Source organism: Corylus avellana, chromosome 4 (genome assembly GCF_965113065.1).
Source record: "Corylus avellana chromosome 4, dhCorAvel1.hap1.2, whole genome shotgun sequence".
NCBI lineage: Eukaryota > Viridiplantae > Streptophyta > Magnoliopsida > Fagales > Betulaceae > Corylus > Corylus avellana.
In genome coordinates, this window is record NC_142493.1 from 21188717 (window position 1) to 21215244 (window position 26528).

The window sequence follows — 26528 nt, forward strand, 5'->3', positions numbered from 1 at the left end:
TTCTTTTTTGGCCCTTACGGTAGTTCTTATTTCATAAAAAACAACCAAAATATTTTTTTTTAATAAAAAAAATTCTAAAAAACTGAAAAAAAAAAAAAAAAATTGGCTAGCTCGCTCCTATAAAATTTCTTGGCTCTGTCTCTGTCCATAGGCAATGTGAGATTATTTCTCAACAAGTTGCCCGTCTAAGGGGAAGGATTACATCACTAATTAAGTATATAGTTAATATATGAAAGTCAAGGCAGCTTTGTGAAGTAAAGGAATTAAGTTGGATGATTCTTTGAAGCTTTGGTGAAGTAGGCGAAAACGAAAGGTTCCCTGCCAAAACCATCACGCAAGAAAGGTCTTGAGAAAGGATTGACTGACTGGTACTAGAGGGTCCTAATTATTCATCAAAAATCAAAAATAAAAAATTACTTGAGTGTCTAATGAAGTTTTGACCAAAAAAAAATGGTACAGGATCGATTGTGTATGGACTAGGATCTACAGAGATCTATTTCTATTGGACTGGAAAATATAGGGAGACTTGCACGTCACTTGCAACGTGACTTGCTTGTTTGAGATTGTGTTTAAACAATTGAACTTTTAAGTCAAAAAGTGTTTTTAACAAAAGCTTTATTTTTAAGCTTTTACTAAAAGTGCGTTTTTGTCATTTTTAGGCTTTTTGGACCCTTAAAAAGGCTTTCACTTTTTTTTCTCAAATGGGTTTTTTTTTTTTTTTTTTTTTAAACGGTCTTTTTGAGTATTAAACGCACTTTTAAGCCCTTCAAACCCACATTCAAACATGCCCCTAATCTCTAACATGAGTTGTGAAGAAATTCATGTGCCTAACTCATCTCATAAAACTGGTTCAATAAGAGAGGATTGCCCATTATATTCTTTATAAACATGCCCAAGGTCTTGTCTATAGGCAATGTGGAATTATTTCTCAATACCCTCCCTCGTGTACAGGCTTGTATTTTTTTTGGTCCTTGTCACGTGGTAAGTAGTGTTGGCCCCATTCGTCTTGTGGTAGGCTCTGGTACCTTGAAAAAATTCGTGTCCCTAACTCATCTCATAAAATTGGTTCAATATATAAGAAAGAGTCGTTCATTCATTATAAACATGCTCAAGGTCTTCTTGTCCACTGGCAGAGAGAGGGAGGGGAGACCAAGGTAGACCATGGTCCCCCCCAAAATAAGGAAAAAAAAATTATAAGTAAAAAAAATAGTAATAATAAAATAAAATAAATGTAAAGTAAAGTTTTAAGTTTAGTCATTTCGGCCCTCTCCAAAAAAAAAAAAAATAAAAAAATAAAAAAAATGAAAATTGGCCCTATGTTTAGATTTTTTGGCCATATCTAATAAAAACTGTTGGCCCTGTTCTTAATTTTTTTGGGTCATACCCATTAAGTTTTTTTTTATTTTTGATCCTTACTTTCAAATGTCTATTTTGTGGCCCTTACTTTCAAATGCTCACTTTTTTTGGCCCTTACGTACAGTAGTCCTTATTTCATAAAAAGCAACCAAAATATTTGTTTTTAATAAAAAAAATTCTAAAAAACTGAAAAAAAAAATTGGCTAGCCCGCTCCTATAAAATTTCTTGGCTCCGTCTCTGTCCATAGGCACTGTGAGATTATTTCTCAACAAGTTGCCCGTCTAAGGGGAAGGATTAAATCACTAATTAAGTATATAGTTAATATATGAAAGTCAAGGCAGCTTTGTGAAGTAAAGGAATTAAGTTGGATGATTCTTTGAAGCTTTAGTGAAGTAGGCGAAAACGAAAGGTTCCCTGCCAAAACCATCACGCAAGAAATTAAAGGTCTTGAGAAAGGATTGACTGACTGGTAGTTGAGGGTCCTAATTATTCATCAAAAATCAAAAATAAAAAATTACTTGAGTGTCTGATGAAGTTTTGTCTCGTGTACGTACGTTGATCTTGCATGGTGCCTATAAATCCGTGGCACCTCGGCTCAAGACTGTAAGAGACACCACATAAACCTTAATTTGTTTGTTTTTAGTGTCTTCTTTTTCTGCTTTGTTTTGGTACTAGAGAATAGAGATGGAGGACAAAAGGAATAATGAATTTCCTGAATCATATCCAATGACCGGAGGAGTTGGAGCTTACAGCTATGTTCAAAATTCCAAATATCAGGTTTTATTTTCATTTATTTATTTACTTTTTCTTTTGAAAATAAAAAATATATACAATGTTGTGTTCCCAATACTGTCAGTCTGCCACTTCACTTGCATGTAAAAGCACCTAGAAATACGTACAGATTAACACCTGAATTTCCTAAGATCATTCATAAAATTTCTAACTGCTCTTTTATTGTAGCTCTACATTTATCACCTCTAGTGGATATATATATATATATATATATATATATATATATATATATATATATATATATATATATGGTAGACAACGAATCACCTGTCTTTTTTTTCTTTTTTTTTTATTCTTTTAATTTTCTTTATATTTATAAATTTTTTCATAGAATAAGAATTATTGGCTAATGCATATTTTTTTAAAAATTAACCATTAGATCCATCTTTGGCAATTTGGGAAGTGCATTTTAAACAATTACACAAAATGCAAGGACCAATTTTTTATTTTCTCACAAAAAAAAAAAAAAAAAACCTCTTAAAGGGAAAGGTTGGAATTACTGAAAGCTAGCATATCTAGCTAATTGACTCTTGTTTATGCAGCCTTTTACACATAATAATGAAAACTACCCTTCATTAATATACATGTTCTTTTTTTATTCATTAAGATTAAACTTTGGAATGACATTAACAATCAAGTGATATTCCCAATAGGTAGTTCAATCGGCTGGGACCACACTTAATGAAGCGGAGGTCACTAGTTCGAATACCCCTCCCCCCTTTTGTGCGGACATGTCAAAAAAATAATCGAGTGATAATTTGAGAAGGGCATATGTAAAGACATTCAAACTGAAAATAATGATTACTTCGTTGGTTTGTAGAGAGGATATGTTGAAGCAGCCAAAGAAGTGATAAAGGAGGCAATTGTCAAGAAATTTGACATCAATTGCCTTTCTGCACCTTTAAACTCAATTTTTGTTGCAGACTTGGGCTGTTCTACAGGACCCAACACCTTTCTTGCAGTGCAAAACATTGTAGATGCTATAGAACACAAATACCAGCTTTCAGAAGATCGTGATGAGATCCCAGAATTCCAAGTTTTCTTTAACGACCATGCCTCCAATGACTTCAACACTCTCTTCAAGTCCTTCCCACCAAAGAGAAAATACTTAGCCGCGGGGGTGCCTGGCTCTTTCTATGGCCGCCTATTTCCCAAAGCCAGTATTCACATTTTTCATTCCTCTAATTCCCTAAACTGGCTCTCCAGGGTGCCCAAAGAGATTACCGACAAAACTTCTCGTGCATGGAATAAAGGAAGGATACATTACACAAATGCTCCAAAGGATGTTGTGGAGGCCTATTCCACTCAATATGCCATGGACATGGAGTCCTTCCTGATTGCGAGAGGAGAAGAGCTTGTAGTTGGAGGGTTGATGGCACTTCTCATAGCTTCTGTCCCAGATGTCATTCTCTCTTCTGACTTTACCATTTGCACAGAGCTAGAACTTCTGGAATCTTGCCTGATGGACATGGAAAAAGTGGTGAGAAATCATATATTACATTGAGAAGATAAAGACTTCCAAATTTTGGTTAATTTATAGATGAAGTTTCAATGAGAACCTAATGGGTATCCTGATTGCAGGGATTAATTTCTGAAGCAAATCTAGACTCTATCAATCTACCCCTTTATTTCCCATCTCCTAAGGAGCTAATGGCAGCCTTTGAAAGAAATAGGCGTTTCAGCATTGAGGGCATCCAAGAGTTAGGTATCCAAGACAAGCAACTAAACCTCCAATCGCTTACTTTGACCCTCAGAGCCGGACTCGGAGGAGTACTTGAAAAACATTTTGGAAATAACATCATAGATGAGGTCTTTGATCGCTTTTCTAAGAAACTTGCCACCACTCCTACTTTATTAAACCTTAATGAAAACCAAAAAACATCATTACTGTTTGTCCTTCTGAAATGCAAGCCAAATGATTAGACTTGGATTTTCTGCTGGCTAGAAATGTGGAACAAACTTATGGACCGCATCCAATAACATATCATCAAGTAATAACATATGTTTCTTCAGTTATAAAAGGGTGTTTTCGCTATCCATTTTCACAATGTTTGTTGCAAACTAAAACTTTATTTCATTTGTTAGCTTAATTTCTGTCTTTCAGAAATGGACACATACTCCATCGAGAGTGTTATTACTATCATTCTGAAACATTTTATCAGTGGTTGCCTAAAGATATATGTGTTGAGATTGAAAGTACAAATATGTTTTGTTAAAGTATTCATTAAATGATTAAATTTATCTTTTCATATTAGCTTATACTTTTGGGATAAATAGTAATTAATATGATATCAAAGTAAAAAATTCTGAGTTCAAACCCTAAATCCATCAATTCACTTGAACTAGCTAGTGGGCCAACACCCACAAAGTGGTTCGGCCATCCAAATTTTAGGTAGAGGTGGCTAGTGAGCATCCCCAGAGTCGCTCGCATCCGCCCCCATGCCCTTAGTTACCACACTAGATCTTGATTTGCTTTTTCTACTGGCTTTTCTTTTGATTTGCCAAATGTTTGCGTGAGTTGGAGATAAATTTCTCATCCAACAATCATTGAAACTTATGTCACTTCAATATTTAAGAGGTTCGGCTTGCTTCTCCCCCGTATGTGTATAGCAGTATTTGGATGTGATTGTTGATCTTGTAGAAATGGCTTAAAGAAAAGTACTAGTTGAAAATGAACTGTTTTGCTTTAGAAAACACAATCGACACGAAAATTTGAGCAACAAGGAATAAAGGAGAAGCAAGCAAGGGAACAATATTTTTTCCAACTCTTTTCCTTTGGTTGATTTGACACTTCTTTACTCAACTCAACTCAAAATTTTTAAATTTAACCCAAAAGTTTTCAACCCAACTAAAAAAATATTAATAAATTTTTTTTAAAATAATATATAGGTGGTGACTGAACTACCCAATTTTTTTTCTTTTTTTTTTTGTTATATTTTTTATAATTTAATTTTATATTCTTTAACCTATCTAAAAATAATCTCAATTCTTTTTTTCCTCGATATTCACAATTTCAAGTTGAGTTAAGAAAAATACAAAAAATAAAAAATAAAAAATAAAAACATCACACATCCAAACAAGCTCTTATAGCCGCATCCACAAAAATGCAAATATTACTTTTAGATATTCGCATCCGCATTAAAATTCTACTAATAGCATCCGCACCATTATTGTATTTACTATCCACTATCCGCCTATTTTAATCTCATAATATAATACCCCAAAAAATAAAAATACATTTTTAAAAATAAAAATCATTTTTAAATGCACTTGATTTTTTAGACAAATATGTTTTACGTGAAATTAAGATTTCTTAAGAGAAAAACAAAAAAAATGTTACAGGATCGATTGTGTACGGACTAGGATCTACAGAGATCTATTTTTATTGGACTGGAAAATATAGGGAGACTCGCACGTCACATGCAACATCACTTGCCTGTTTGAGATTGTGTTTAAACAATTGAACTTTTAAGTCAAAAAGTGTTTTTAACAAAAGCTTTATTTTTAAGCTTTTGCTAAAAGTGCATTTTAATCATTTTTAGGCTTTTTAGATCCTTAAAAAGGCTTTCACTTTTTTTTTCTCAAACGGGTACTTTTTTTACTTTTTTTTTTTTTTTTTTTTTTTTTAAACGGTCTTTTTGAGTATTAAACGCACTTTTAAGCCCTTCAAACGCACATTCAAACATGCCCCTAATCTCTAACATGAGTTGTGAAGAAATTCATGTACCTAACTCATCTCATAAAACTGGTTCAATAAGAGAGGGTTGCCCATTATATTCTTTATATACATGCCCAAGGTCTTGTTCATAGGCAATGTGGGATTATTTCTCAATACCCTCCCTCATGTACAGGCCTGTATTTTTCTTGGTACTTGTCACGTGGTAATTAAGTAGTGTTGGCCCCATTCGTCTTGTGGTATGCTCTGGTACCATGAAAAAATTCGTGAGCCTAACTCTTCTCATAAAATCGGTTCAATAAGAGAAAGTCGTCCATTCCTTATAAACATGCTCAATGTCTACTTGTCCACAGGCAGAGACAGAGGGAGGGGGGGAACCGGGGTAGGCCATGGTCCCCCCCCCCCCCCCCCCTCCCAACAAAATAAGGAAAAAAAAAAAAATTGACCCTATTTTTTGATTTTTTGGCCGTATTTAATAAAAACTTTTGACCCTGTTATTAATTTTTTTTGGGTCATACTCATTAAGTTTTTTTTTTTTTTTTGGTCCTTACTTTCAAATGTCTATTTTGTGGCTCTTACTTTCAAATGCTCACTTTTTTTGGCCCTTACGATAGTCCTTATTTCATAAAAACCAACCAAAATATTTTTTTTTAATAAAAAAAATTCTAAAAAACTGAAAAAAAAATAAAAATAAATAAAATTAGCTAGCTTGCTCCTATAAAATTTCCTGACTCCGTCCTTATCCATAGGCAATGTGAGATTATTTCTCAACAAGTTGCTCGTCTAAGAGGATGGATTACATCACTAATTAAGTATATAGTTAATATATGAAAGTCAAGGCAGCTTTGTGAAGTAAAGGAATTAAGTTGGATGATTCTTTGAAGCTTTAGTGAAGTAGGCGAAAATAAAGGTTCCCTGCCAAAACCGTCACGCAAGAAAGGTCTTGAGAAAGGATTGACTGACTGGTAATAGAGGGTCCTAATTATTCATCAAAAATCAAAAATAAAAAATTACTTGCGTGTCTGATGAAGTTTTGACAAAAAAAAATGGTACAGGATCGATTGTGTATGGACTAGGATCTACAGAGATCTATTTCTATTGGACTGGAAAATATAGGGAGACTTGCACGTCACTTGCAACGTGACTTGCCTGTTTGAGATTGTGTTTAAACAATTGAACTTTTAAGTCAAAAAATATTTTTAACAAAAGCTTTATTTTTAAGTTTTTGCTAAAAATGCGTTTTGGTCATTTTTAGGCTTTTTAGACCCTTAAAAAAGCTTTCACTTTTTTTTCTCAAAAGGGTATTTTTTTTTTTTTAAACGGTCTTTTTGAGTATTAAACGCACTTTTAAGCCCCTCAAACCCACATTCAAACATGCCCCTAATCTCCAACATGAGTTGTAAAGAAATTCATGTGCCTAACTTATCTCATAAAACTAGTTCAATAAGAGAGGATTGCTCATTATATTCTTTATAAACATGCCCAAGGTCTTGTCCATAGGCAATGTGAGATTATTTCTCAATACCCTCCCTCATGTACAGGCTTGTATTTTTCTTGGTCCTTGTCACGTGGTAACTAGTGTTGGCCCCATTCGTCTTGTGGTAAGCTCTAGTACCTTGAAAAAATTCGTGTGCCTAACTCAGCTCATAAAATCGGTTCAATAAGAGAGAGTCGTCCATTCATTATAAACATGCTCAAGGTCTTCTTGTCCACTGGCAGAGACAGAGGGAGGGGAGACCAGGGTAGGCCATGGTCCCCCCCGAAATAAGGAAAAAAAAATTATAAGTAAAAAAAATAATAATAATAAAATAAAATAAAATAAATGTAAAGTAAAGTTTTAAGTTTAGTCATTTCGGTCCTCTCCAAAAAATAAAAAATAAAAAAAAATAAAAATGAAAATTGACCCTATGTTTAGATCTTTTGGCCATATCTAATAAAAACTGTTGGCCCTGTTCTTAATTTTTTTGGGTCATACCCATTAAGTTTTTTTATTTTTATTTTTATCCTTACTTTCAAATGTTTATTTTGTGGCCCTTACTTTCAAATGCTCACTTTTTTTTGCCCTTACGGTAGTCCTTATTTCATAAAAAGCAACCAAAATATTTGTTTTTAATAAAAAAAATTCTAAAAAACTGAAAAAAAAAAAAAAAAAAAAAAATTGGTTAGCCCGCTCCTATAAAAATTCTTGGCTCTGTCTCTGTCCATAGGCAATGTGAGATTATTTCTCAACAAGTTGCCGGTCTAAGGGGAAGGATTACATCACTAATTAAGTATATAGTTAATATATGAAAGTCAAGGCAGCTTTGTGAAGTAAAGGAATTAAGTTGGATGATTCTTTGAAGCTTTAGTGAAGTAGGCGAAAACGAAAGGTTCCCTGCCAAAACCATCACGCAAGAAAGGTCTTGAGAAAGGATTGACTGACTGGTGCTTGAGGGTCCTAATTATTCATCAAAAATCAAAAATCAAAAATTACTTGAGTGTCTGATGAAGTTTTGTCTCTTGTACGTACGTGGATCTTGCATGGTGCCTATAAATCCGTGGCACCTCGGCTCAAGACTGTAAGAGACATCACATAAACCTTAATTTGTTTGTTTTTAGTGTCTTCTTTTTCTGCTTTGTTTTGGTACTAGAGAATAGAGACGGAGGACCAAAAGGAATCACTACGAATCAACTTTTTTGGTCATGGACCATTAGTAATGTGTATATGGTGTTAACACGGTACTAAACTTTAGTAACGTATCTATGGTAACGTGTTTGACGGGTTATGAAATTGGACGTAACTATTTCAACTTTTATAACGTATCAGAATCTGACACTTTACCAAATGGTAACGTGTCAGATTCTGACATGTTACAAAGAGGTTGTAACGTATCAGAATTTGACATATTAAACCCTAAACGTGTTGTAATTTAAGACATTATAATTTAGTGGCGTGGCAAGACATTATAATTTAGTAACGTGGCAACAACTAATGAACAGTTGCCACGCCACTAAACCCTTTATTTTTTGTAGTGAATAATAATGAATTTCCTAAATCATATCCGATGACCGGAGGAGTTGGAGCTTACAGCTATGCTCAAAATTCCAAGTATCAGGTTTTATTTTCATTTTCATTTATTTATCTACTTTCTTTTAATATATATATATAAAAAGTTGTTTTCCCAATACTGTCGGTCTGCAACTACATGTGCATGTAAGAGCACTCTTTGTAGGCTCATCAAAATTATTTTGTGGTTATTTTAGTGAGGCAATTTAACTAAAATGGCTTAAATGTCTATTTTTCAGTCTCACTATTTTAATTAAAAAAAAAAGTAGTGAGGTGAATAGTACACACAAAATTAAAAAATTACTATTCACTCACCTATTGATTAAACAACTCATTTCTCTTTTCTTTTTGGCTTTTCGTTTCTCTCTCTTCTTTTAATAGTTAAAAATAAATAAACAAATTTTTGAAAATGAAATTTAAATGGAATAGTGAAAGTGGATAGATAAAATAGTGAGGCTGATAGGGTGTTCTAAAAAAGTGAGTTGTTAAAATAACTAAAAGAGTACTTTTGATTATTTTGGTAAGTAAAATTTGGTGAGACTGCTATGAATGCTATAAAAGCACCTAGAAATACGTACAGATTAACACCTGAGTTTTCTAAGATGATTCTATGGTATTCATATAATTTTTACCATCCTCCCCAAAACTTTTTTTTTTTTGTTATTTTGGTGAGTCAATTTAATAAAAGTGGCTTAAATCTTCACTTTTCAGATTCATTATTTTAACCAAAATAAAATAGTAAGTAAACAGTACTCACTATCTTTAAACATTCTTAGCAGCCTCACTAAATTTTACTCACCAAAATAAATAAAAGTAAATTTTTTTTTCTTTTTAACAACTCACTTTTTTAGAGCACCCCAACAGCCTCACTATTATTTTAACCAAAATAAAATGGTAAGTAAACAGTACTCACTATCTTTAAACATTCTTAGCAGCCTCACTAAATTTTACTCACCAAAATAACCAAAAGTATACTTTTTTTTTTTCTTTTTAACAACTCACTTTTTTAGAGCACCCCAACAGTCTCACTATTTTAACAATTCATTTTTACTATTCTATTTAAATATTATTTTTCAAAGATTTGTTTATTTTTTCTGTAAATTTTATAGCTTTGAATGTTTGTATTTTCCTAATGGTCTATTTTAAGAATATTTGTCTTATTTAATATTTTTAAAAATTTGTAATTTTCCGTTAATATTCTTTCTCAAACGGTAATATTCTTGGTTGATTTTCTTATGGAGAAAACCACCTCGATTGTGAAGGAGGAAATGGGGTTGTGGGGGCGATATTGGTTGAGAGAAATGACGCTAAATGCTGAATGGGTGAGAGAAAAGAAAAAGAGAAGGGAGAGAGGCCCGAAGAGAAAAAGAAAAGAAAAAGAAAAAAAAAAAAAGAGAAACGAAAAGCAAAAAGGAAGAAAGAGAAATGAGTTGTTTAATTAATAGGTGAATGAATAGTACTTTTTATATTTGATAAGTACTGTTTACTTTACTATTTTTTAATTTTATTAAAGTAGTGAGTCTGAAACGTGGAGATTTAAGTTATTTTTGTTAAATTACCTCATCAAAATAACCAAAAAATAATTTTGGTGAGGCTGTAATGAGTGCTCTAATAAGTTGGACACAGTCATACTCATCTTTCTGTTTTACAAATTACAATTTGGTCACAAAAAATTATAATATAAAAAAAAAAAATAAAAAAAAAATCCTCCTCCACCACTGTGAAAGTCGGTCTCCATCTTTGAGTCCCCTAAAAATTTAAAAAATTCTGCAAAATATATATATTAAAGTTGACCTCTATAACCTCCATAACACTACACAAAAATCATAATTTAGGAACGTTTTTTTTGATAAGGTCATTTTAATGGTAAAACAACCCCTTTAAAAAAGAGGGAACGTTGCTACAGTAAACATCCCCACTCAATGAGAACGAGAACTGTTCTTTTTCTTCCACCAAATTCCTATTTTAGATTTTGTCTCCCACACTAAAATTCTTAATTCCGCCCGGACCAGCGTTGCCTCTCCCCCCACCCCCCCTCCCCAGGCCTCACGATGCTTTTTCTTTTCTCTATCTTTTATGTTTTTTCGTAATTTTTTTTTAATTTTTTATTTTTCAGGACATGATTATCATTTCATATGGATGAGTATAACATGTCTATTCCACTTTATGACTTGAATGCAAATGACTTGGCAATTTGTTGATATGACAGAAACTCCATCAATAATTTGGATGAAAAAAATTGACCGGAAGAATACTTTTCTTAAAGTGTTTAAAACTTAGGGCATTCGGGGCTTCGGGGAACACAAAAACGAAGTCTTTGGGAGTGATTTTTTGAAATCTAGGAAGTGCTTTTTAAACAATTAGACAAAATACCAGGACCAAATTTTTTATTTTCTCGAAAAAAAACCACCTTAAAGGGAAAGTTGAAAATTAGTGAAAGCTAGCATATCTGATTGACACTTGTTTATGCAGCCTTTGACACATAATAATTAAAACTATCCTTCTTCAATATACATGTTCTCTTTTTATTTATTAAAATTAAACTTTGGAATGAAATTGATAATCGGGTGATAATTTGAGAACGGTATATGTGAAGACATTCAAACTGAAAATAATGATCACTTCGCTGGTTTGTAGAGAGGTTATGTTGAAGCAGCCAAGAAATGATAAAGGAGGCAATTATCAAGAAATTTGACATCAATGCTCTTTCTGCACCTTTAAACTCAATTTTTGTTGCGGACTTGGGCTGTTCTACAGGACCCAACACCTTTCTTTCAATGTAAAACATTGTAGACGCCATAGAACACAAGTACCAGCTTTCGGAAGATTACGATGAGATCCCAGAATTCAAAGTTTTCTTTAACGACCATGCCTCCAATGACTTTAACATTCTCTTCAAGTCATTCCCACCAAAGATATATACTTAGTCGCTGGGGTGCCTGGCTCTTTCTATGGCTGCCTATTTTCCAAAGCCAATATTCACATTTTTCACTCATCTCATTCCCTAAATTGGCTCTCCAAGGTGCGCAAAGAGATTATGGACAAAACTTCTCCTGCATGGAATAAAGGAAGAATACATTACACAAATGCTCCAAAGGAAGTTGTGGAGGCCTATGCAACTCAAATGCCCTGGACATCGAGTCCTTCCTGTGTGCAAGAGCAGAAGAGCTTGTAGTTGGACCATTTATACGCAACTAGACCTTTTGGGATCTTGCCTAATGGACATGGAAAATATGGTAAGAAATTACATATTTCATTAAGTAAGATAGCGACTAAAGTAAGCAAATGCTTTAAATTTGCATTTTTTTTTTTTTTTCCTAATCAAATAAGGGAAAGTGGGTTACATGGGATCAAACAATATCAAAAGGATGGGCACCCCAACAACAAAGCCCAAACAGAAAATGCAGCAAAGATACAAGGAATGGTCCAAAATGACCAAACAGTAGGCAATGGTTCCATCCATGGTGCTAGAGAAACCATAAACAAGCCGGGCCTTTTCCTGGGCTGCACAAGGCAGTACTAAAATACAAAAAAACTTAGTGAAGAGTCTTATGTGGTAAAGACAACAATCACTGTTAAATGATTGTTACAGGGATGGCACCACAGAGAACTAAGATGGAGCCGTTGAAGGACGACCACCAGCATCAAAAAACTCTCCCACAAGATCAAACTACTTCAGTACTAAGAGATTGTAACCCACATAAAATATGAAATACAGCAAAAGCAAAACCAAACAGAAAGTACATAAAATATAGGATGTTAAGAATATTATGTTAGGGTTATTTACTTCCTTAGGTATTCTAGGTCTATTAGACTCAATACAATGTAGTCATTATATGCTTCCGCTTTCTTTCTTATCTCTCTCTCCTTCTTCCGCTCCAATATATTCACCAACATATTTAACATGGTATCAGAGCCACTTTTCTGTGACCTTCAATAATTGTCTTTTCTGGCGTTTTCCTTTTGACAAGTTTTAGTTTCATAGCCCTACGTCAAGCGCCGCCAAATTTTCTGTTGCCCATAACCTCAAAAGTTGTTCCAAGACTATAGACCAAGAGCCTGTCAATCCATTCGCAGCCAACGGTGCCCAAATGAGCCGCCATAGCCCCTAAAGAATTTGCCTGTTCTGTTACGCACCGCCACACTGCGCCGATAACATCAGTAATAGCGCCAATCGACAGATCAGGGCCAAACAAGCCTAGAGCCGTTGAGTACAGCCTCATCGGAACTGCCACACGTCTCCACTACCTTATTGGAGCTACACGCTCCTCACCAGTCAACAAATCCGCCAACGGCTGTCCTAGATCAGTCCGAAAATCATCCATCGGAGTCCTCACACATCCACACGCGCCGCTTGAAGTCTCCGGAGTTTTGCCACTGCCGCTTCGCCCCAAGCTGCCATAGTGGTTCGTGCAGTTTGATTAGGCTGCATTTGACAAATCTCATTCAAACGACTCCAGAACTGGCAAGAAATCCTTTGTCTAACGTGTGACGCGCCTCCACAAGCTCTGCGCGTGAATCTCACGCACCAAGGCCCCGCCATCAATTGTTGCGCATGCACCACATGCGCTAGGTGTTCCATGCTACCACGTCAGCCTTAGCGCCACGTTAGCATATCGGCCACGTCAACTTCACTACCACGTCAGCATATCGATCACATCAGCTTCACTGCCAAGTCAACACCTTGCAAGACTTGACTTTTAACTTTGACTTTCTTCAATGTTGACTGTTGACCGAACTCAAAGTTGATCATGTGTTTCCCACTCAATTTTTTGTCCTAATTTCAAATTTGTGGTCTGTTTTTGCTTTTTGCATTTCTATATGGCAGAAAACAAGATTCTTATCCAAATTTAGGCATTTGTTTTATGCGAATCAAGTCAGTTCATGCATTGTGTAATTCAGTTCCACAGCCTTTTTCTGCGCAGTTCAATCCGGTTCATTCTTCTTGAGGTAGGCACTCTTGGGTCAAACCAATTTTTCATTTGGTGTACGGGTTTGTTGGCCAAAATTAGCTCTTTCAACCGGCCCACTTATGCCTTGTTAAATGCCGCCATCACTGGTCAATGGTCACTGCCGCCTCTCCTAGGCCATCGATCGATTACTAGTCAGAATTTTTGGGTTAGACCTTTCAATGGTCCAAGGGTTTCAGGCATGATTAGCCACTTCAACTAGCCCTCTTCTCTCAACTCAGCTCAGCCGACCAGGCGAGACGGCCCTACTTAGATCAGCCGACCACGCGAGACATCCAAGTCCATTACTAGTATATGGTTTCCCAATGCAAATGCATGACTTAATTCAATCGCACTAGTAACTTTTATAGCGTCACTTCGGCAACTCTTTCGGCACGAGCAACTTTTCGGCGAATTCAACTCTTTCTTTTCCTTTCTTTTACCCAAACTCAAGCTTACACAGCTTGAGTTTTAGGGGGGGGGGATGTTAAGAATATTATGTTAGGGTTATTTACTTCCTTAGGTATTCTAGGTCTATCAAACTCAATACAATGTAGTCATTATATGCTTCCGCTCTCTTTCTCTTCTCTCTCTCCTACTTCCGCTCCAATATATTCACCAATATATTTAACATAGGAAAACAAGGGAAAGACTACAACAGGAAAAAAAAAAAAAAAAACCACACAAAGCTGCAGGACCAGTGGATGAGATCGGGTGGCGTGTAGGTTTTACGTGCTGGAGCATGTACACCACTCGTTGGAGCGTGGTTGGCAGATCAAGGATCGGCTGGCGGCGACGAGGAAGCTAGGGAGCCACTGAGGACGATGGATAGGCGCGTTTAGTGATGGGATCAACAGGGAAGAGTAGATCGGGTTTTGAAGAAACCCGATCTATATCCTAAACAACAACTAGGAGCGGCGGCGAGGGTGGAGGATGACCGGTTGGGCGGTGTTGCAGCACTTCAAAGATTATGGAGGGTGGAAGGCGTGGCTGAATGGCGAAGGTACTGAGGAATGGCGACGGGTGGTGTAGCAGCACAAGAACACAGACAAAAGAACAAAAAACCCAAATGGAACCAGCAAGAAAACAAGGAAAAACGGAGGGGGGAGGGGAGAAAGGAAGAGGCAAAGCCTTTCCTTCATCCCCGTAAAGGCCGCACGAGGCGGAGGAGAAAGCCCCACTGAGGAGGCGGCTAGGAAAAAACCTAGGGTTTTTTCCAGAGCTTCTCTCTCTAAAACAAGAGAGAGAAGCGAGTTTCGCTTTAAATTTCCATTTAATTTGTAAGTATCATACATGAAAAAAAATTTAAAAAATAATAAATAAATAAAAATTAAAAAATTAAAAAAAAAAAAAAAAAAACAGAAAACACTATCCAATGTAGAGTCTATGAAGAATTGAGGTGTCTTCCAAATGACCAACACTAAAAGAAAAAATTTTGTTTAATTTATAGATGATGTTTCAATGAGAGCCTAATTTGTATCCTGATTGCAGAGAATAGTTTTTGAAGCAAAACTGGACTCTATTAATCTGCCCATTTATTTCCCATTTCCTAAGGAGTTAATGGCAGTCATTGAAAGAAATGGGCATTTTAGCATTGAGGGCATCCAAGAGTTAGGTTCGGACAAGCAAGTAAGCGTCAAATCGCTTACTTTGACCCTCAGAGCTGCACTCGTAGGAGTCTTTGAAAAGCAGTTTGGAAATGACATCGTGGATGAGGTCTTTGATCGATATCCTAAGAAACTTGCCAACACTCCTATTTTCTTGAACCTTATTGAAAACCAAATAACATTTGTATTGTCAGTCGTTCTAAAATGCAAGCCAAACAATTAGATTTGGTGATGCAAAGTAAAAAATAAATAAGTTGGTCTTTTAATTTTACTTGGATTTTAATTAAGTTATTTGCATTTAAATTAGTATTTAAGATTTATTGTTATGGGCTTGGCCCAAAGTCAGTTAAATTATGGTTTTTGTTATTGAATAATGGGCTTAGCCCAAAAGTCAGTCAATTTAGGGTTAAGGTTTATTTTACAGTGTCTATTTAAATGCTCTTTGTACTTTTATGGATATTAGATTATGATTAATGAAAAAAATATTTTCTTAGAGGCATGATTGCTCTCTTCTCCTCGGTGGTGAGACTCAACCGAAACTTCATTGTTGACCAATGACACTCTTGTCAACATGGTTTATCTTATTTTCTGTTATTTTTATCTATTGTCTATTGTTCTCCTTCCATCCTGCATCACTTGAATTTTCTGCTTGCCATAAATGTGGAACAAACTTACGGACTACAGCTAATACCATATCATCAAGTTCTAACATTTGTTTCTTCAATTAGAAAATGGTGTTTTCGCTACCCATTTTCACAATGTTTGTTGCAAACTAAAACTTTATTTCATTTATTAGATTAATTTCATAAACAGATATGTTGAATAGCTCTAATACCATGTTGAAATAATGAAGATGATGCGGAAATATGAGGAGAAGCAATATAGAAAAGGAACACAAAGAACTATACAGGTGGTTCGGTGTTAAACACCTACGTCCACCACTTGGAAGATCCCTTAGGGTTACATTGTGCTCATTAACTTTTTTTGTCTACAATACAATGGTCCTTATTTATAGGGCAATATCTAAATACAAGTATAGTAATCAAATCCCCTTAATTTGATTACAATCCGAATATTTGATTACGATCAACCCATAAATAGAGAATATTTGATATCAACATAATTATGGAATATACGAAAAATATTATATATTTTCCATATATTCTAACAGGATATATACTCCATTGAGAGTGTTATTACTATCATTCAAAAGCAATTTATCAGTGGTTGGCTAAAGATATAATTGTCCAGAATGAGACTACGATGTGCTTTGTTAAAGTATTCAATAAATCTACCACTTCTTTTCAGCTTAAGCTTTTGTAGCAAGTGATAGTTTAACATAATATCAAAGCATAAGGTCCTGAGTTCGAATACTAATTTCATTAATTCAACCCTGTTTCAACAAATATTCCATGTGTTCGGCATCACCTAATAAAAGAGGAAGTTAGAGTTCATACGTGATTGGGATGTTAAAGTATGTTGGTGATTGTGCCCTAAATCCTAATGATTTTATATCTATGTTGACATTCAAATTTTTGTAATGAATATGTTTTGCATTCACTTATTAAATTATTTGATCATATGGCATATAAAATATATTTTACATGCTTAGTACCAAAATTCATTGTATTTGTTATGCATGTGAAATGTTGTAATGCCCTCAAAACTGGCCTTGACCATTTTGGTAAGGCTTCTAACAACTTTTACAGTTCAGTTAGCTGGTAACTAACTAAAGGAATCGCTCGTCTAACATACTCAGAGTAAATGTAAGCGAAAGGTGAAAATGTCAGATATAAGATAGTTAAAAATCACAAGGTATGAATATATTATCATCAATTGTAAACTTGGAACTTCTACCCAAAATAGTCATTTCAACCAAACTTGGTATTGCAAAATAGACTTCTATCTTCTCCCTTTTATAAGTACCCTTAAAACAGATAACTTGATAATCCTCACAGTTGAGTATGTAATGAGCATTTGTTATATGTAAAAGTAACCGTATATTTTCACAAGCAAATTAGGTGTTGCCTCTATTATTACGCCCCAAGAGTATAGTTTCAGTTTTTTAGAAGTATAGAGGTAATCCCGATGACAATCGCCTTTAAGTTTTAATGTACAAAACTAATGTTGTAATAGGTCATAACTGTCATACATGGCGTATTTAATATATTACCGATTCTTAGTAAGGTTGACGTTTTTCCAATGGACCTATAAGACAATATTGGTGCCCTGAATATTGCACACTATCATCCATAACATTAGCAGTCCGACCTCATGTTGCCCACGCTACTAATGATGTACGTCCTATAGTGACTCGTCTATCAAACATGGTTGCACCAGTCACGAACAACCATTAGATCCAAGACCCAGATAACACACACATTTGATCATATAATCAAGTTTATATAGTAAGCCCATGTCCATTATACCAGACGTACCGGTGTACCATATCGTACGATGCATCTTATTAATCAGTTATTAAGGCATTTACACAGTTGTATGAAAGTAATTATGCTCATAACATATGCACGCTCAGTCAGCTAACATATCACACGGTTTTTTTATGGAAAGCAGTCATAAGAATTTACTTATCTCGTACGCTCACTCAAATCCTCGGACATCTCAAGTTCTTGCTATCACGAAACATAGTATATTGTTACTTGCAGAATCTATTGCAAATACGCAGGCTCTAACCGAGAAGCAAACTAGCTAAAAGATCACAAAACCCTAATTTCATATATTCTAGACATTTTTAGAAGGTTTAGGCTTATGATTGAACGTTTGGACACAAGGTCGAACGTTCGGCCAGAGTGCATAGAACGTTTGGTCAAAATGCCACGATACATGCAAGGCTCCTAGGTTCAAATTAACCATCACGTAACAAATCTTATCATAGGCTCCTAGTAGGTACAATAAGACATAATAAGCAACAATCATATAAAAATGTAGGAAAACATAGGGTGTTTAAAACATTTGAAAACCTATACTCTTTAAGAGGGATACTTTCATAACTCATCACTGCATCTATAACAAACAGGAAAATCACATAATAATATGAAAGCAAAACTTGGCTTAGAGGAGTTTACCTTTGAAGATGGCAACTCCCTTCTAATCTCCTCTTTTCCTCCCAATAAAACACTTCTATTTCTAGGTTTAGGGTTGAGGGGTGTGTGGAAGTTATGGACGGAGGTTGAAGGGCGGAAGTGGGGGTATTTATTGGTAGTGGGGTTGTTGCATGCTGGACAAGGTGGAGAATACTATGAGGCTATGTGATTTTAGGATAATAGAGCTAGGTGTTTCTACTACAGGCTCTTTTTGGAAAGTGTGAGATTTCTGAGTCCTATCTCTCTTAGAATATGGGTACGAGGCGAACTATGGAGTAAATAATTAGTTAATTAATTTTTCTGGGGCGTTACAATTATGGAGTAAAATATTGTATCCAACCGAACCGAAAGAGGAGAATGGTGCAACCAGTGAAGGAAGTAGTAAGTGAATTAGCGCAACTAAATTGAAAGCGCTAGAGTGTATTAGATATAAGGGACTTTTTGGACATTTTCGGAACGAACAATCTTCATTTGAGCAATGGGAAGAAGTGGGCAATAATATCACTTAGGGCTGGCAAAATGGGTTTGCGTGTTGGGATCAGGTTGACCCGCTTGACCCGTCAACCCATTTAGATCAACTCAAATATGACCCTTTAGTTAAACAGGTTAGACTGGCCAACTCGAACACAACACATTAATAAACGAGTGACATGACACAACTCGTCTGAACCCGTTTAGTTAATGAGTCGTGTCAGGTTGACATGACTTGACCTAACCCATTTAGCTAAGTCCTTTTCTAAGGACAAAATTCAAAAGAGTTCTAAGCGAAAATTAAGGATAACCCAAAATAGAATAGAGAAGAAAAGGAAAAAAGCAAAAAGGAAAAAGAAGTCGACTTGAATCTTTAGTATAAAAATTATGTTTCTTCTTCAAATATCTTTCCTAACTTACCAGATTCTAGAAGGAAAACTGGAGAGGAGATTCAAGAAATTAGAGAGAAAAAGAGAAAGAAAAGAAGGCCGATTGAAACTTTAAAAATTTCACATTAAGAATGGAACAATCAAATTGATGAAACATGCCTGAGATCTTGTGATTTACAGCCTCATAAAAGGAGGTATTAGTCGCATAAGATAACCCAACTCTAATTGGTGACTCCAAATACAACATGTTTGCTTCTTCAAAAATCAGTGAGCATATATATGCTTAAGAATTATAACAACGATCACGTTTTCACCCCATATTGCAAACAACAAACTTAGAAGAAAGAGAGAGAGAGAGAGAGTGTGGCGCTAGGGTTAGTTTGAATAGAAAGAAAAGAAACCGGTCTTTTGTTTTTACTTCTTATGTTTTACTTTTTTTGTATAAACATATATTAAATTACCAGTTATCCCAAAAGCTTAAACTTATAGGAAGAAGTAAATTAATCATTTAATCATTACTTTAACACTTTCCATCACGTATGGGCTTAAACTCTCTTTTAAAAGGTGATGCCCAACACGTATAATATTTAATTTAAATGAAGGGTGATTTGACGGAGTTAAGGCTTGATCCCATGACTCTTGGTTCTGATACAATGTTAAATTATCAGTTATCTCAAAAGCTTAAGCTTATAAGAAGAGGTAAATTTAATCATTTAATCATTACTTTAACAATATATTTATAAACGGGTCTAAACGAGTCATAAACAAATGATCTGTTTATGACCCAGAACTGTTTAACCTAAACTCTAACCCTAAAACTACGTGTCATGTCCGTATCAGGTTCGTGGGTTAAATTGCCAGCCCTAACATCATTACTAACGCGTGTGTCAGCTGAGTGTGCTCAGATGGAGAAGGACGTGGTGGAACTACTCAAGGCTGGAGCTCTTCAGGGGAGACAAGCGTCGCCAGCAAGCAACTTTTCTTGTTTGTATCAAGCTAGACTATACTGTCGTGGTCAAGGATGAGGAATACCCATCTAAGAATTATGTCGAGGAGGATCTCAACATGGACGAGTGACTTCTAGTTGGTCGACGTTTAGATAATCCATAGATTGAATAACTCGGTCACACACGTGCACTGTGTAAACAAGTTAGGGTTGCACTTTTGGCGTAGTTGAGCACTCTTTTGTTTTGAAAGTAATCAGTAAAATCGGAGGAAAAAAAAAAGAGAGTTTAATTTCTTTTCAATTTTGCAGTCTTGTTTTAAGTATTGTTTGATAAAAAGTTGCCTCTCTTTCCAAAGGATTTGCAATGACATAACATTTGGAGTGATTTAACAAATTGAAATCTTTTAAAAAATAAAGAAAAGAAAAGAAAAAAAACATTGACTAACGTTCGAGAATTGTGGAAACCATTGACACGAGGTAGAACGTTTGATATTACCCAGAATGCGATAAGACTAGATTTCAAACGCCCAAAACCCTATTTCTTTCATATTCTCTCCAAAGATTTTTCACTCAAACACCATTTTGTCCAACTCTCCCTCAAAATCGTCCCAAACTTTGGAAGATTCAAGTTTATTTTCAAGAATTTAACGAGGTAAGCTTGATTTTTACCTGAATATTCTAAGATTTTGAAGATTATTTTCTCAGGGTTTTGAGTTGGAAATTTTGATTATCATTGATTTATTGTCAAATACACGGCACACAAGTGTTATAGGATGATTTAGGAACATGATTAGATTGACGGATAGGCTTGATTCCACACCATTTACCCATCACTACAAAAATTCCACCATTTAGTGACTCTTTAATAATGACGTTTTTGGCCTAAAAATGTCATTATTAAACTAGTGACATTCAAATAGTGATTTTTTCAAAATTGCATTGATTGAAATTCAGATTAATGTCGTTTGAATAGTGAAAATGTATGGAAAACGTGACATTTTAGTGAAAATGGCACCTTTTAGAAGGTGACGTGTGAACAGTGCATGTCACCTTCTAAAAGGTGCCATTTTCACTATTCACACGTCTCTACCCTTTAAAAATTATAAAAAAAAATAATAACTTTTACCAAAAAAATATTTATAGTATATATATATAAAACAAAAAAAAAATCAAATTAATTTTCTTTTTAAAAATAAAAATAAAACAAATTCAAATAAAATTTTTAATTTTTTTTTAAAAAAAAATTAGAGGGGTGGCTAAGGGCACCCCCAACCTTGGCGGTGGCTCGCGGGCCACCCGTTCCCCAGGGGTGGCTGCCGATTTGGCAACAAATCGGCAGCTACCTGTGTTTTTTATTTATTAAATTTTTTTTTTAAGAAAAAAAAGGTTTAAGTAGAAATTTTTTGAAGTTTTTGGGTGTGAGTAGTTATTTTAAACACAAACTTTGGGCGCCAATATTTTCAAATTTTGAGACATTTTACTATTCACATGTCACTATTCAGCGTGAATACTTCACACGTCACTATTCAGCGTGAATAACGACGCATAAATAGTAACACTATTCAAACATCACTATTTTATGAATAATGACGTTTGAACAGTTAAAAATCGCATTTTAGTAACATTTTCTAAAAACATCACTATTCAAATGTCATTAATTGTAGAAATTTTTGTAGTGCATAATTGGAGGAAGTATCCCCATTCTAAAATTTTCAGCTGATTCTTAATGATCATTGGTGATTGTTACGTTGAAATTGGTCCTCTTGATGCATTTTTCTTTCACATAAGAATAAATAAAGCCACACGAGAAACTTGTGACTAGAGATTACAAAAAAAAAAAAAAAACTTGTGACTAGTGAATATATAGCTAGGTAGATAACTAGATATACGCACAAAAATTTTCAAATCAATTAAATTTATAGTCGGCCGACAAATGACAAAGGTACTGAGAGCAGGTCGTGGCACCCAAAATTGGATGCATTTAATTACAAACGTCTGTGCATTATAGGCTTGGCATGGGGTTAGGTGCAGAATGAATTACATAATATATGACTATGGAGATCTATCATATTTTAAAATTTGAGTCATTCATTACATCTAACAGTTTAAATAAGTGTAAAATTTGTATATTATTGAGGCAAATAATTTTAGTTTTCAACCTTTCAAACCCACTTGCCTCAATAACACACAAATACGATTTTCTCCAGTTCATTTGAACTGAAAAATAACCAGTTAATTATGTTGGAAGGGTATTTTTGTTTTCTAAAAAAGTGAAAAGATAACAATACCTTCTCAAATTCATTTGAAATTTGAGAGTATCTTATTCCACAAACTCTACATTTATTTCGACCATTAAATATAATAAATAATTAATTCAAATTTTAAAATCTGAAAATCTAAATGGATTGCAGCAGAAGAAAGGCCTCAAAATACGAGGTCATTAATCTTTTGCTTGTATTGAATACTAGTTTGGAAGAGGAAGATCGACGGGTGGGTGTCGGTACAGAAGAGTGAGAAATATTTAAAATACAATAAATGGAGGTTCATGCCCCAACAACAACCAAAGAGCTGCGAGAGTTGCTACAATTTATTGTTGTTGTTGTTGGCACTGGTAATGACCTTAAAACTCCCACATTTATTCCCTCTTAAAAATTAGTGCTTTTGCCTTCTCACTACTTCTCTCATACATAAATACATTTCACATATGGCTAGCTGGACTTAATTCTCTACCACAGTAGTTGGTGTCTCAGCATATAAAATTAACCCCCCCCCCCCCCCCCCCCAAAAAAAATATCATCATATAAATCAAACAAGTTTAATTATTGTAGTAATTCGGTGGCCTCAAGGCAATCTCCATGTGGTTAGGTATTTATTGATGTTTTGATGAAATTAGGTCGAGAATAGTTCAACTAGACTTGAAGGAGCGCATGTCGTTCTCACCGTTTAGACTCTTCCTATCATTGGTTCTCAATAAACAGATGCTACTATGTTTACGCCCAAATAAAATGAGAAGTGCTAAAGAGCCAAAAAGTATGAGTCAAAATTTTTTCCAAACTGATGTGGCAAGAATTTAAAAAAAAAAAAAAAAAAAAAAATTCTAAACAGCCAGTCTGGAGTTTTTAGAATTCTTGTCACATCAGTTTGGAAAGAATTTTGGCTCCTACTCTTTGGCTCTTTAGCACTTCTCAATAAAATAGCCTATCTAATCATCCACTACCTGTTTTTAATTAAGAAATACAAGAGTTCAACTCACAAAGGTTCTGATAATAAAGAAAAATGCTAAAGCATTTACTCTCATCCTTTTACCATTGTTCTCCATACCCATTAAAACCCACTTAAGGGAAGGTGGATCTAATGGTTAATTTTTCTTCAAAAGAAAAATAATAAATAAGAGAAGAATAAGAGTAGGTAGATGTTTAGGAACAGGATCCATTTAGTTATACTTAAGAGATATTTTTGTCCTTTCACTTTTTGATGGGATAAAAATATATTTTCACTATATCTAATTAAATATAAATGAACTTGAAAGGAACTATTTTTTTATTTTTTTATTTTTTTGGAAGTGTGAGAGAATCCTAATTCAAAGTTGCTTAACGTTTCTCAAAAATGAAGTTACTGTTTCCTACCATAATTACTTCCACACTACTCACCGTAATTAATGTCAATCTACTTGGGAGTACATGTGGTGTCATACTGCATGCAAGTAAAAGTTACGTACGTTTCCCCATTTTTCCTCATTTACTGCAAATTAGGGTTAGATTGGAGGTCATGAATGCATCCACCCAGATCCTCTCCAATCCATAAAGGATTTGAGAATATCTAGTTTATGACAGTGATTGTTTTTTAAAAATTTTAGAGCTATAAATAAGACATATGTCGAGTAATTCTAGGTGGTCTACTTGTGTCCTACTAAGAATGATGTGTCTATTAAAATTACCATTAGGCTTTTAATTGATCATTATACTCACACATGTCCCACTATAAAAATAAAAAATAAAAAATAAAACAATATTTCAGATTAAAAATAAATAAATAATAAAATAAAAAAAAAATAAGGGGTGGCTGGCCACCCCATATTGGCCATAGGGGGTGGCCGGACCACCCCATTTTAGCTGAGGGTGGCTTGACCCACCCCCAGCCCCAACTGGGGTGGTCCGGCCACCCCTTATTTTTTTATAATTTTTTATAATTTTTTGAAAATATATAATATTTTTTAATTTTTTTATTAATGGGACAGATGTTCTTTTTATGTCCGGCCTCTAAAGAGATCTTGACCATTAACTGAATTTTCTCCAAGACTAGAGAGGATCCTATTCAAAGAATAGCAAATGCAAAACTATATGTAGGTTGAACCAAATCATGCATTAATTGGTATTGCACAAGATTGATCAGAAATTCCAAGGACTTGCTAGGGAATTAATATGATTTTTTTTTTTTCAATTTTAAATGAAATTAATAGCATTCATTTTTATAATTAGGAGGGCTTTGGCCAGATATCAACAAGAAGATCATGATACATTTGACTTTTATTTGCAAGTAAAACAAAAACAAAAACAAAAAATGAAAATTAATTACAAAGACAAAATTGATAATATATTATATAGAAAAGCCGGTTTCTTTATTTTCAAAGTACTGTAATATTTACTATGACAATAAATATGATAGTATCTGGTGACAATTGACAAAAGTCATGGAAGAAAAATCAACGGTTGCATTATAGCCAATTTATTTACGCAGTTCTTATATATTCATATTCTTTTTGTTTACGACTGCTTTAATCTTTCTCTTGGGACTTTATAGCATTTGTAAGTTTTTCGGGAATTAAGGTTTCGTTTTTTTTTTTTTTGGGTAAAATGATTTCTGGAAAAGATTTTATGTATTTTTTTTAATGTTTTGTGCAACGGAAATAATAGTCAAACGGAAAACATTTTTAGTTTAGAGAAAAAAGCTTCTTTAATTTCCGTTTTTCCAAGTTTGAGCTTCCCTTCTCAAATTGCCAAAGTTCACTAGACCTACACTAGAATTTGCTAGACCCCCGCTAAGCCTCCGTTGGAGGTTGCTTAAAGTCATTGGCTGTTTTCCTCCGCCACTGACTCATTTTCCGTACAAGCCAAATTTCAAAAAATATAGTTAAAATGTTTTTTAGCGTCGAAACAAATGGAACCTACTAGCAGCTACATGAATGCTGCTTGAATGTTCAAATTGAATGGAAAAGAAAAAGCTGATAACAATAACACACGGCCTATAAACCTTATTGGCTTCCACTGTTTGATCCATTCTACAAGGATTCATCATTGTTTTAGAAGTTGAGCGCAGTATCTTCATTATATTTGTTAATGTCCCATCGATCTCTAATTTGTCACAGGTGGGGTGTCTTTGTTTAGATCATCGAAGCAAAATTTTACTCAGACCTTTATTTAAGTATTGCAGAAAAAGAAATCAAAAAGAGAGTCTAGGCTCATTGATCTCACTTTGAAATTATTCATTTCTTTCTATTAATCTTTCCTGGAGCAACTTACATCTTCAATAATGATATGTTAATTAATGACCGTTATTATAGTCATACTCAGATAAAATAGCCACTCCTCCTGCCCTTTTTACTTAGAAAAAAAAAAATACCTACCCTCATCATGACCACATTAATTAGTCTCTTAAAATTGAGGCACTCTATGCAATGCATTTACTGTATGTAGCTCTGTTTGCCAATGAACTCAAAAAAAAGTTTCATACTATTCTTCTCAAAATCAACCCCCAACAATGCTAACATTCTTAATTTTTTACTTCACATCAATCACTTTTATTACTATTCAAATAAAAAAACCACTACAAAACAAATTTTTTTTCATTTTTTCATATAAAACATTCTTACTTTTTTTCTTATATCAATCAAATCAGCTACAGTTCCAAACCACTTCCTTTTTCAAGTCCAATAGCAAACATAGCCACAAATACTTTCAATTACCAGCTCGAGACAAGATACTAGAGTAGTACTCCTGACAGATCTTAGTACTTACAAGCTCATTTACTGGTTTAGAGGATTAAATCTGTAGCACCCCAGATTTTTAAAGTCTTATTTTAGAGATATTAAATTGATGCTATGATTATATTAATATTCATATTAGGTAATGGCATTTACTTTGAGGTTGAGATATTTATTGATGATATTAGGTAATAATATTTATTCTTGAGGA

The 26528-nt window shown here is 34.3% G+C and overlaps 1 protein-coding gene and 1 pseudogene across 1 annotated transcript; both read left to right on the plus strand.

Annotated features, from left to right (window-relative positions):
* Positions 1-1988: 1988 nt before the first annotated feature.
* On the plus strand, positions 1989-4213 carry LOC132179543 (loganic acid O-methyltransferase). The gene is made up of 3 exons (XM_059592281.1): positions 1989-2134; positions 2970-3629; positions 3731-4213. The coding sequence occupies exons 1-3, from the start codon at positions 2042-2044 to the stop codon at positions 4070-4072; spliced, it is 1095 nt and encodes a 364-aa protein (XP_059448264.1). The 5' UTR covers positions 1989-2041; the 3' UTR covers positions 4073-4213.
* A 4656-nt stretch (positions 4214-8869) lies between these two features.
* LOC132178213 (loganic acid O-methyltransferase pseudogene) lies at positions 8870-15650 on the plus strand (annotated as a pseudogene).
* Positions 15651-26528: the final 10878 nt, after the last annotated feature.

Bases quoted from the DNA above. Each gene is read 5' to 3' on its own strand.
- LOC132179543 (XM_059592281.1), top strand. From the start codon at position 2,042: ATGGAGGACAAAAGGAATAATGAATTTCCTGAATCATATCCAATGACC. The intron at 2,135-2,969 runs GTTTTATTTTCA...GTTGGTTTGTAG, and splicing joins TTCAAAATTCCAAATATCAG to AGAGGATATGTTGAAGCAGC. The intron at 3,630-3,730 runs GTGAGAAATCAT...TCCTGATTGCAG, and splicing joins TGATGGACATGGAAAAAGTG to GGATTAATTTCTGAAGCAAA.